Source organism: Triticum urartu, chromosome 3 (genome assembly GCF_003073215.2).
Source record: "Triticum urartu cultivar G1812 chromosome 3, Tu2.1, whole genome shotgun sequence".
NCBI lineage: Eukaryota > Viridiplantae > Streptophyta > Magnoliopsida > Poales > Poaceae > Triticum > Triticum urartu.
This window is the reverse complement of record NC_053024.1, coordinates 475819191-475830755: the sequence shown is the minus strand read 5'-3', so window position 1 is coordinate 475830755 and position 11565 is coordinate 475819191. Positions and strand designations below refer to the sequence as shown.

Here is an 11565-nt window from a genome sequence, read left to right as displayed (position 1 = left end):
AGCTTTTGGTTTCGACCGCCGAGAGGTGATTGGTTGTTTGTCCTCGACACTATCATGGCCTCGTACACATTGAGGTGTACTAGCAGCTATTTTTGCTTGGATGTTGCTTCTGGAATGCTGAACTTTTGGAGTTAAGCCCGCCAGAGAAAGGATGCCAGGTGTCTATAATAGAGTATTATGAAGCTTTTTTTTAGCTACCATACTGGAAGTTGGGAATTACCGTGAAAAATAGTCCTAAAAAAGAGGAATTACCTGTGAACCAACCCGTGATTGAATGGTTAGAGAGACAATAGTATCCCCTGCCGACCACGGTTCAAGTCCTGGTGCTCGCATTATTCCTGGATTTATTTCAGGATTTCCGGTGTTCCACTTCGTCTCGCTAAGCTGCCCAGTAAAAATGATTGGAGGTGTGCCCAAACTATGCATCCAAGATGGCTTCAAGGAAGACGTCACCGCCGAGGAGATGTTGTACGAGTCGCCATGACTCCAAAGACAACAGACAACGTCGGGCAACGACGCCGCCGGCCTGCTCACATGTTGTTCGACAATATGTCCGAGCCTATGCAATTTGACATGGGGGCTATCAATTCCCCTTTGTTTGAATTCGGGCAAACATCGCACACGAAAAAGAAGAAGGTAGTCAAGCCAAGAGGTCCAACATTCACAACCTTTGAAGATGTGTTGTTGGTTGAATCTTGGTTGACCACAAGCCCACAAGCATGGATCCAGTATGTTGAATTGAGCAAAAGGGCGTCAAATATTGATAAAAAATCCACAAACTCTACCATGAGCAAAAGCACTATGTGAAGCCGCACCCCATTTGTACCAAGAGTAATGAGAGCTCTCTCCAATATAGATGGTCCACCATCCAGGAGAGTGTGAACAATTTTGTTGGTTACTATACACAAGTGGTTGGCCGGAACCAAAGTGGCATTGGAGTTCAAAGCCATGCAACTTTGACCGCGAGTTTGTACCAACAAACCGAGAAAAGACAACCACTTTATCCTTGGCTAAAATTTAGTAGGAAACTAGACTGGCAAACCATCACTGAAGAGCTCAAAAACAGCCCTAAGAAGACGAAGAAAACTGATGGCTCTAGCTCCAATCAATATATGGGATTTGGATGACGAAAAGAGTAAATTGGAGGACGGACATACAAAACCACCGTGCCAAAGAGAAACCGGCTGATGATGGGAAAAAATGGAATAAGGAGAGAGTTGTGCGTGATGGCGCGACAAGCAAAATGTTTGGCACATGAATGGGCATTTTTTTCACCAAGGAGGTGAAGAAGGAGGAACAAACTCTTCATAGATGTGCAAAAAGGAGGGAATGGAGTTACCCCGGGAGAGGGTGAAAAATAAATTGAACATTGAGAGAGAGAGAGAGAGAGAGAGAATAGACTTTGAGAAGTACTGAGAGAAATATGCAAAATGGGAGCTTGAAAAGACAACGGGAAAAAACAAAGGAGTCGAGAATCATGTTGCAGGACACTAGCCTCTTGGATGATGAAGGCAAGAAGCGTTTCATCAACATAAAGAAGATCAACAAGCACAACAATAGAGACATTTGATTCATTCGTGTATCACCTATCTATGCATGAATTGCTGATTTTTTTAGCATGTGTTGAATTGTTGAATTATGGTTTATTTCGTTCGGTCGAGTTGTTGGATTGATGATGAACTTGTGCTATGTGATAGGCGTTCATGGATTTGCATGAATACGAGGGTTGGCATATGAGGATTGTGGTTGTCCAGGGAGACAAATGAGGAGCCTGCCGACGCTGTCTTGCGGGCATGTCTGGGCGCGCCCGCGGACTTTAGGGGGTCAGATTTGCCCAGTCTGGTCATAGATGCGCTTAACCAGGTCAACTCCTTTTAATATAAAAAAAATAATCCCATCAAAGTACTAGTTTATGGGTTTATCTTGGACCCTGCTATCTGGGAATAGTCGTCAAGGAGTGACTCCCATCGATCGTTTATGTTTGTCAGGGGGAGTAGCTCGGAACGAACGTTCTGCCCCCTCGATCATTCTTTAGGGGAGGGCCAAGGTAAACCACGATTGCCCGAGAGGCCCAATTAACTGATTTTTAAAACGCCATAAAAATACACCTTTTTTTATAAAAATAGAGGAAACAAATAAATTTATAAAATGCCATGGTTACGAAAATATGAAAAATGCCATGCTACTTTATAAAACTGCCATTTCTCTAATTTATAAATTCACAATGGTATGATTTAAAAAAAGTGTCGTGTGATCTTATTTTTCATTTTTTATCAAAATTTTCCATGGATATTTCACTGTGCAAAAAATGCCATGTTTTTGGAGAACATTTTATTTTTGGCATAAACAAAAAAAATGCCCATGGGTAATTTTTTTGCTTTATTTGGTCCATTGTGCAACAATTTATTAAAAAAATCATGTCATTGGAAAAAATTGGCATGCCAATGAAAAGTGAATTTGTCAGCCATCCTCTTGATAATAAAAATGTCATGCGAACAAGAATAAAACTGCCACACTCTCAATAATCAAATTGACATCTTCTTAACAAAAAAATGCCATGTTATTAATAACAAAAACGCCATGCGCTCAATAATAAAACTGTCATGCTATTAACAATAAAGCTACCATGCTGTAATAAAACTGTCATTCACTTAATAATAAAAATGCCATGTGAGAAAGCAATATATTTTTTTTTCTCAAAAAAATGGTATGAATAAGTGATAAAAATTCCCATAGTTTGCCATGGGACATTACAAAAGGACTAGAAATTGCCATGTTATGGAACACAAAAAAATGTCATGGATTAAAATTAAAAAGAAATTGCCATGTTACCTATAACTAAAAATGCACATGACAAGTTAAAAAAAATCCCCAGTAAAAACATCAGGATTTTTTTCTTTCAAAATAAAAAATCAGGTTTTTTGGATTATTCTTCAAAAGGAAAATCGAATTTAAAACAAATTTAGCTTTGAAATACATATGGCAGTCTGGTAGCAAGTGTTAACAAAACCCCACTTCAGTGGAGTGGTAAGCGCCCTCGTCTGAGAAAAGGTGTAATAGCGAACGACTCCAGCTAATCTCTTGTGTCAAGATTCGTACAACGATGGGGAAGGCGTTCGCTGGGATGAGCTCCCTGGCTGCCGTTTGCCAGATATTATTTCCGTTTTATCTCAGAATAGTTGGGCAGAAATCGAGGGAAAAAGAGCACAGGCGAGAGGATAAACGTTGCGGATTGTTGTCCACCACACTATAATGAGAAAACAGCCCTCCTCGTCTGGAAAGGCCTTTTTTGCCTTGAGCCTGCAAAAAGATGAGAACAATGCAGCTTCGAGCCCCTGCTAGAACAGCATAGCTGTAGCAGATATGAGATAGCCGGCTACCAGTCCCGCAATCGGAATCCATGGCGCCAGCAGCGACCCCGTGCTCCCCGCGTCTCCTGCTCGCCTCGTCTGCGTCTCCGCCTCCGCTCTTCCGCGTCGCGGCCCGCCCCCTGCTGCTCGGTAGCCGCGGCGGGGGCGTGCGCCTTCGGGTTCGATGCGGAGCGGCGGACGAGGAGGCCGAGGTTCGGCGTGGGGAGCAGGTGAAGGCGTCTGTGGAGGAGATGGCGCCCGGCCTCGACCTTGTCACACTCGCGGCCTGCCTCGTGGGCCTCCTCACTGGCGTCTCCGTTGTCCTCTTCAATCTTTCGGTAGGTGCTTGCGAACCACACTATGGTTTGGTTCTTTCAGAATTTGAAATTTGTCCAAGAGTCTCTCAACTACTGCGTGAACTTCTTTTTTAACACGTACAAGCGCATACGCACATACACTCACCCGATGAACGCACGCCGGCACACCCTACTCCTATGAACACCTCTGAGAGACTTAGTCGGCACACCCTACCCCTACGAGCACCTCCGAGAGACTTAGCCGGCACACCCTACCCCTATGAGCACCTCCGAGTGACTGAGCCGGCACATTATCTTGAGATTGACGAAGTCGCCACACACGCCTTCATAGTCGACGGAACGTCTCCCCCCACTGAGCACACATTGCCAGAAGGTCTGAAATAAATCCAGAAAAATGCGAGCACCAATGCCTAAGTCTAGGACTTGAACTTTGGTGGGTTGGTTCCACCACAAGGAACCTAACCATCAGAGCTACGCTCAATTGGTATGTACTTATATGGGTTGGTTGCTGAACGTATTACCAGAACTTTGCTTCTGTACACCCCCTAGAAAAGTTTACAAATTTCGATGTAGATTAGAAGTTACATCTTCCAATAAAAAAGGGTAATATAGTCTTTTGTATCCACATAAATCTATTCAGTATGTTTGATCTACATGCTAATATGGTGATAGCCTTTTTAAGTAACTTTAAGATTCGTGTAACAAATGCTCAAGGTGTTTTTCAGATAATGGTACTGAACTTCCCCTCGGTGTTTGCATCCGAACTCCGAAGATGTACACATCAAATTTATTATTCATTACAATATTCACACTCAATGGCTCTGAAGGAAATTACAAGCTACATAAAGCTTGTACAAAAATCAAACATTACATATCAAACCATCATCGCAAATGGAACATAAATCCCCTGGTAGTCCAACTCCATCAGCTCCTGCAGTAAGGGCCATGACCGTAACCAGCTGACACAGATAAGAAGATAACCGTTGTCATTCCTGTATAAGGTATAGGGTAGCGAGTTGTAAAAGCTTGATGATCCAACCCAACCATGCTCATGTCAGAAGCTATTTCGTGGAAGGTAATCAGAAGCACTCATTATAGCTCAGTCACCTGCGTTTTATTCTATCAAGTAATTGAACTTCATGTATCCACGATTTAGTTCGTCATATCGAAAATTAGCCTCCTCCCCTTGAAAATGAGGGCTGCCTTCACCACCTTAAAAAAACGATGGCACCTTCCTACCTGCAAAGTTCTAGCTTAATTTGTTTTTCATTCATAAGTTTGGATGGATATTGATGCTGGATATAGGAATGAACAATACCTTCGAAGCATTGCTCATATCTCCAACATATAGCTCAGGGGGGCTAGCAATTTCTTTCAACTCAAACTCAGGATAGCCTCATGTCATGTTCGGATCTACAAGGAGCAGGCTGCAATTGTGTAGCCGTGTCCAGCTGAGACACGATGCCAAGGGTGGTGGATCTAGCTGCCTACCAGTTTGGAAACAACCATGTCCTAGCTGGACATGACACTGGCACAGCTAGATGTCAGACCATGGATTCGTCACATCAATTTGATGGCTTGCTATGTTGAAAGATACCCAAAACCTATAAGGTTCAAGTAATGTTTCAAACTGTTATGAAGTTGGGTCAGAGTATCTTTTTTGTTTTTGTTTTGATCTTTTGGAAATGGAAGCTTTTATTGATTCAGCGCCATGTATCTAGAGGATACAATCACAAAAGAGTTCGGCTTCTGGAGGTCAGAGTATCTGTTTAGGCTGCCACCTATATATAAGAGGGAGCTGTGCCAATGAATAAAACAAGCAACATAACTCCAAATCAGTATTTCTCTGAATTTCTCTCGTGCCTCCCCTCTAGTCCCCCTGAGTACCTGACCAACATGGCCTTAGGCTGAAAACGTTCAGTATATTGCGACACGTGTTACGTTACAGTACAGGATGCGGCACCCCATCTTTGGCTAGGTTCCAATTCCGAATTCTGTAGGTGTCCACCAAATGCCGAGTGAACTTGAAGCTCCAGGTCTTAAGTCGGAATGATACAATGTGAAAGTTTAAGCACCTTGTTGCATTTTGCTACTGATGGGAATCACTTTTAAATATTCACGTTGTTAGTTTAAGTACATGTTATTGCTTCTTTGGATGTAATTTTTTTTACCATAGGTTCATGAAATACGTGACCTGCTTTGGGATGGCATACCACTGCGAGGCGCTTCGTGGCTGAGGGAAGAACCCACCGCTGAAATTTGGCAGAGAGTGATATTTGTTCCCGTCAGTGGAGGCATCATAGTTGGAGGGCTGAATACGCTAAGAAGTTCTATCAAAACAAACTCAGATGGCTCTGTTTCTAATATGAAAGGTGTGTTTAGGCCATTCTTGAAAGCTGCGGCGGCATCTTTCACTCTCGGAACTGGCAACTCTCTGGGGCCTGAGGGACCCAGTGTGGAAATAGGTTCTGCTATAGCGAAAGGATTTGGAAATGTGTTTGGGTGGGAAGGCGGAAAAAAGCTGTCTCTTGTGGCAGCTGGGTCAGCAGCTGGCATTGCATCTGGTAATTTCTACATCCCCAACTGTTCATATATTTTGTTGCAAGGTATGTTCCATCAATATGATGGATTAACCATCGGGTAAGCATGTCATAATTTGCTTGATTTCTTCATGCTTATATCAAATTAATTTTAAACTACAGGGTATCTTGTCATAAAAAAAATCAGTTCCCTATAGATAGTTTTGTCCACACATATTCACATTTTGATGTTGGCCTACTATAATTAGTTATATATAACTAGAACTTATTTGCATGCGTTGGTGGAATTTTAGGGACATGTTCCTCCGTCATGTAACTTAACCAGCCGCAAGTATGTGATTCACCCGTTATTGTTTTTCGAAAAGGATTCACCTGTTATGAGTACTCTGATATGGTCAACATGTCCAATGGTAAAGTAAAAATATTCCGTGTCTTCTGCTTTCTGATTCCATTTACTTATATTTCAGGTGATTTCCTTTTTAGGTTTTAATGCTGCTGTTGCTGGGTGTTTTTTTGCGGTGGAGTCTGTTTTGTGGCCTTCATCTGGCGATTCTTCATCCCTTTCCAACTCAACACCTATGGTGATCCTCAGTGCAGTGATAGCGTCTGTTGTTTCAGAGATTGGTCTTGGTTCTGATCCTGCTTTCACTGTTCCAGAATATGATTTTCGCTCCCCAACAGGTACTTAATGTTTGTTATATTTGAGATTTTTAGTTCTGTTTATGAATATGAAGTACTTCCTGGCATCCTGCAATATTGGTTCTTATGCTTCACAGTTTCTTATGACGAAGTGTCTGCTGTTTTAACTTGTTCCCACCAATAACATTTCCCAAATAACTTCATATGTTGAAATGAAATAAGTCATGTTCTGTTTCTTTTTCTTTCAAAAGGAGGGTAGAAATCCCCAGCCTCGGCATCAATCCATGCACACATCCCTCAATAGATTATTGCAAGGTTTACAAGTATCCAAATAGTCATCAAAAGCAAAAATGAAAGCTAGAAGGGCAAGGACAATGCCAGACACCATCCAGCAGTCAGCAACTGGTGTAGCCATTTGCTAAGTCATGTACTGTACCAGCTGAAAATTCCTAAAATAGGACACCAACAAATCCTGCGCATTTTTGCTCTTGAACTACCTGATGCTCCTAAAGCAACCTGCTGTCCTGCAATTTGTTTTAGCCTCATATAGTCATATAGAATGCCTATACAATCTTCCAGATGGTAGGCTGGTCTCAGTAACTTTTAATGGTACTCTCATTTTACATTTTGTTTTTCGTGCTCCAGAGATTGAAAGTATGAGGATATTTACATGACTTCATAAATGTCAGAACTTCCTCTATATCTCTTGCTGGGCGTGTTCTGTGGAGCGGTGTCAATCACCCTATCTAGGTGTACAGCAGTAACTATGGACATGGTTGAACGCTTACAAAAGACAACAGGATTGCCGATGGCTGTATCCCCTGCCTTAGGTGGCCTTATTGTTGGTCTTCTCGCTCTTGTATACCCTGAAGTTCTGTATTGGGGCTTTGAGAATGTTGATATTTTACTGGAATCGCGGCCATTTACAAGTGGTCTCTCAGCAGCAGTGTTGGTTCAGCTCATTGGAGTAAAAATATTGGCGACGTCTTTGTGCAGGGCTTTTGGATTGGTTGGAGGTTATTATGCACCATCCCTTTTTATTGGTGCAGCTACAGGCATGGCATATGGCAAGTTCATGAGGTTTACATTTACTGGCTCTGAAGCACTGTTTCATGTCCCCTTCCTAGACGTAGCGTCACCTCAAGCATATGGTCTGGTAATGCCCATCAGCATATTACCTTTCTTCTTCTCAACTACTCCTTCCGTTAATTTTTAGAAAGCACCAGTACATCTCCAATAATTAACTTTGTAAATTTTGACCAACAATTAGTCCAGCAATATACATATTTGAATTTAATCACAGAAAACTGATACTGTTAGATTCATATTTTATAACATTTGTGTATGATCATTATTTATGTAGTTATCAACAAATACTTCCAAAGAAACAAATGGCCACTGTTCAGTTTTGCAGATCATGCCAAGTCAAATCCTGCCTCCCATTTTTGCAACAGAGGAAGAAGTTCAATGTCTCTTTGTATGCTTTTGTAGTGTTAATGATATTGTAACCATGTGGTGGCATTTCCATCTCTTGTGCTTGTTTTGTAGTCACTGCTCAGCGATTTTCAAGTTCTAACTTTTTTCCTTTTGTGTGCTGTTACACTAATGAAGATATTATGCAAGCAGTATTATCATTGCTTATGTTTGTTTTCCTTTGTTTCTATCTTTGCAGGTTGGTATGGCAGCTACACTTGCCGGTGTATGCAAGGTGCCTCTGACATCTGTCCTCCTACTGTTTGAACTAACGCAGGACTATCGTATAGTTCTGCCTTTGCTTGGTGCTGTTGGACTATCATCTTGGATTGCTTCTTCTCAAAGGTTCTCTACCAGCGGTAAGGGTAAGCTGGATTCATTGGAGGAGAAAACAAGCACCATTGAAGAGGCGAAAAATGTGCCCACTCAAACCCAACAACTCACTTCTGTGGATAGTGTTGATGCTACTGCAGAATTATGTAAACTAGAAAGCTCGCTTTGTGTCTATGATGTCAAAGATGATAACGTGCTGGAAAATCTTACTGTTGCAGAGAGTATGAAAACTAGATATATTTCTGTCTCATTGAAAACTCCAGTAGTTGAGGCACTAAATCTTATGCTTGTGGAGAAGCAACCATTTGTTATGATAACTGAGAGCAATAAGTCTTTATTAGGCTTGCTAACAGTCAAAGATTTCCAGGATTTCTGCAAAACTGTAAAAAGTACCAGGATGCAACCTGAGGTGAGAATTACCACCATTTTCCACTGGTTCATTTTCTCTATTTGCATAACCTTGATGTTTTAGTTTATGGGAAGACATACTTTTCTTATTTGTGCACACTTCTTTTCTGTCCTTTTTGATTTCCAAGTAACAGAGCACCCCCTGCCCCAGTTTCATGACAGGTACCTAGTGTCCGAAGTATTTGCATCCATATGGCTATTTTGGATGCAGAACCAAAAGGAGACATACTCAGTCTAACCCTGTAAACCACATCACAGTTCAGATACATCAAAGAAACAACTCACAAACTATCACATGACAGCCAACAGACTATCACATATGAAGAATCCTATTTTTGTGATGGATTGGAACATGTCAAATATATTCTGCACAAATTAATTAGTCCCTGGAGCTCCGAGTCCTTGACCACTTTTCGTCTCTCAATCTGTGATGGAATAATCATGACAATAGAAAAATGATGACGAAGCCATCTGCAAATTCCTTAGTCACAACTCCAAAAGAGTGCAAGGATTTGCGTTCTCTCTCACAACCTGTTTGAACCATAGGACCTTTAGATCCTTGCCCTATATACACAAAAGTCTTGCGCTAAAGAATAACCTAGGTTCTAATCTGGCGTCCTAATTATTTTATCTTGGTTGGATGAGATTGCCTATTGCTTGATTACTTGGGTTGGGCGATCCCTCTTTTTCTTTTGTAGGGCGTATTTTGATTGGTTTAAGACAAGGCTTTTACCAACAATTACTATATTAGTATGTAATTTATGTGACATAAAATTGATATCATTAGTTTCGTATTTAGAAATATTTATGATTGTGATTTCGTATTACTAAACCACTTATTAACCGAGTAATTCTTGGTCAAAGTCTTGCCTTAACCAATAAAAAACGCACCATGCAAAAAGAAACAGAGGGAGTAGTTTTTGGTTCCCCACCTGTCCTCCCTTGGTGAAAATAGGATCCAGTCTGATTGGAATTAATACAAGAGTCCTTTAGTTACACCTCTCCCAAGTCCAATAGGTTCAAATATATTTGTCATATTTCTAAACACTGAAGTTTGTGTGGTTCATACATACTTCAAACTCTTTTTTATTGACAGAGAAAAAGATGGGTTTCTTATTTCCTTAAGAGGTCAAATGGTAATCCAAAGGGTGTTAAGCTTATAAACTTGATGTGGTTCTTATTTTAGTTACTCATTTCTGCTCATGCTGGAACAGGTAGATGAATGTCTGGTATCTCATGTTTGTGGAGTCGTTAGATGTAAAATATGGTCTGTGACACCTCATATGCCACTTATTACTGCTGAAAAGATTATGGATTCTCATGGAATGGACCAGGTTCCTGTAGTTTCAGAACATGTTAATCATCAGGATGGAGGAATCTTGATTGGTTTTGTAGATAGAGAATGCATCACCATTGCTCGAAGGTAAAATTAAATGTTTGGATAACTATGTTTCCAGATTTCAACTCTCAGTAATGAATAAGGTGACAAATTACTTGTTTTCCAACTTATAACCAATGTAGTGATGTTTTCCTTCCATGCTATGTTCTCTTTCAGAGCTTTGGCAGCAAAAGAATTTTTCAGTTTCACATCGGAGATCAGAAGGGAAGAGAGTTGATGCGGATTCACTTAGTAATTTGCTTGATATTCTGGAGATTTCATTTGCTCATGTCCGCTTATGTGATTAATCTGGTCAACAGCCGAGAAATCATAATCGACCAGGTTTATTTGGTAACTTAAGAATTTCAGAAAGTGAAGTAGCTGGCTGAAGTCTCTTCCATTTCTATCAAGACTATATGTGCATGCGCAGTGCATTGCTGCATTATTGTGGTAAGAGCACGCTATGTTCTCAGTAGTTGGATCGCTGCACCTTGCACCTAACTTGTGCATACCACTGTTCTCCTTTTCTGCAAAGCAAAATGGAGTATGTTCATTTAGGAACTGGGCCAGCGCATTGGCACTTGAGCGTGCCTACTACACAGTATAATTCTTCAACTGAGAATTGAACTATTCGTCAACGTAGACACTCGAAAGATAGGCAACAAGATCAGGCTATGTCACACTCATATTTCTCTTTGCATGTTGTTAGTAGTTTGAATTAAATGAACCGAATTTGCATAAGGGAGGGTTTGTTTGGCGGAATCTTCTAATAATTATCGTGTATTCTTTGCAGTCTTACGTAGCAAGTTGTTTGTTAAAACAACCTTCCTGTAGAAAAACAGTTTCTATTCGTATCTTTGTGCCAAAAGAACCTTTATTGTTGTACTTTTATCACATGTTTCGAAGCTAGTTTCAAATTTTGAACAACAGCAACAACAAAACCTTTTGTCCCAAGCAAGTTGGGGGCAAGCTTAAATTTTGAACCTAAATTTAAATTGGAATATTCCTTTATCTGCATACTTGAACTCTAAATTTATATTTGGAAATTCAAAATCTTGAAATTTATATCGCAATTGTGAAATTTGGAAATTTAAATGCCAAAAATCTAAAATCCGGCATGTCCAACT

General features: G+C 40.7%; 1 protein-coding gene across 1 annotated transcript; it reads left to right on the top strand.

Annotated features, from left to right (window-relative positions):
- The first annotated feature begins 3250 nt into the window (after nt 1-3250).
- LOC125544447 (chloride channel protein CLC-e) lies at nt 3251-11236 on the top strand. The gene is made up of 7 exons (XM_048708147.1): nt 3251-3688; nt 5844-6231; nt 6691-6888; nt 7536-8002; nt 8519-9061; nt 10275-10483; nt 10616-11236. The coding sequence occupies exons 1-7, from the start codon at nt 3401-3403 to the stop codon at nt 10674-10676; spliced, it is 2154 nt and encodes a 717-aa protein (XP_048564104.1). The 5' UTR covers nt 3251-3400; the 3' UTR covers nt 10677-11236.
- Nucleotides 11237-11565: the final 329 nt, after the last annotated feature.

Bases quoted from the DNA above. Each gene is read 5' to 3' on its own strand.
- LOC125544447 (XM_048708147.1), top strand. From the start codon at position 3,401: ATGGCGCCAGCAGCGACCCCGTGCTCCCCGCGTCTCCTGCTCGCCTCG. The intron at 6,889-7,535 runs GTACTTAATGTT...CATAAATGTCAG, and splicing joins TGATTTTCGCTCCCCAACAG to AACTTCCTCTATATCTCTTG. The intron at 10,484-10,615 runs GTAAAATTAAAT...GTTCTCTTTCAG, and splicing joins TGCATCACCATTGCTCGAAG to AGCTTTGGCAGCAAAAGAAT.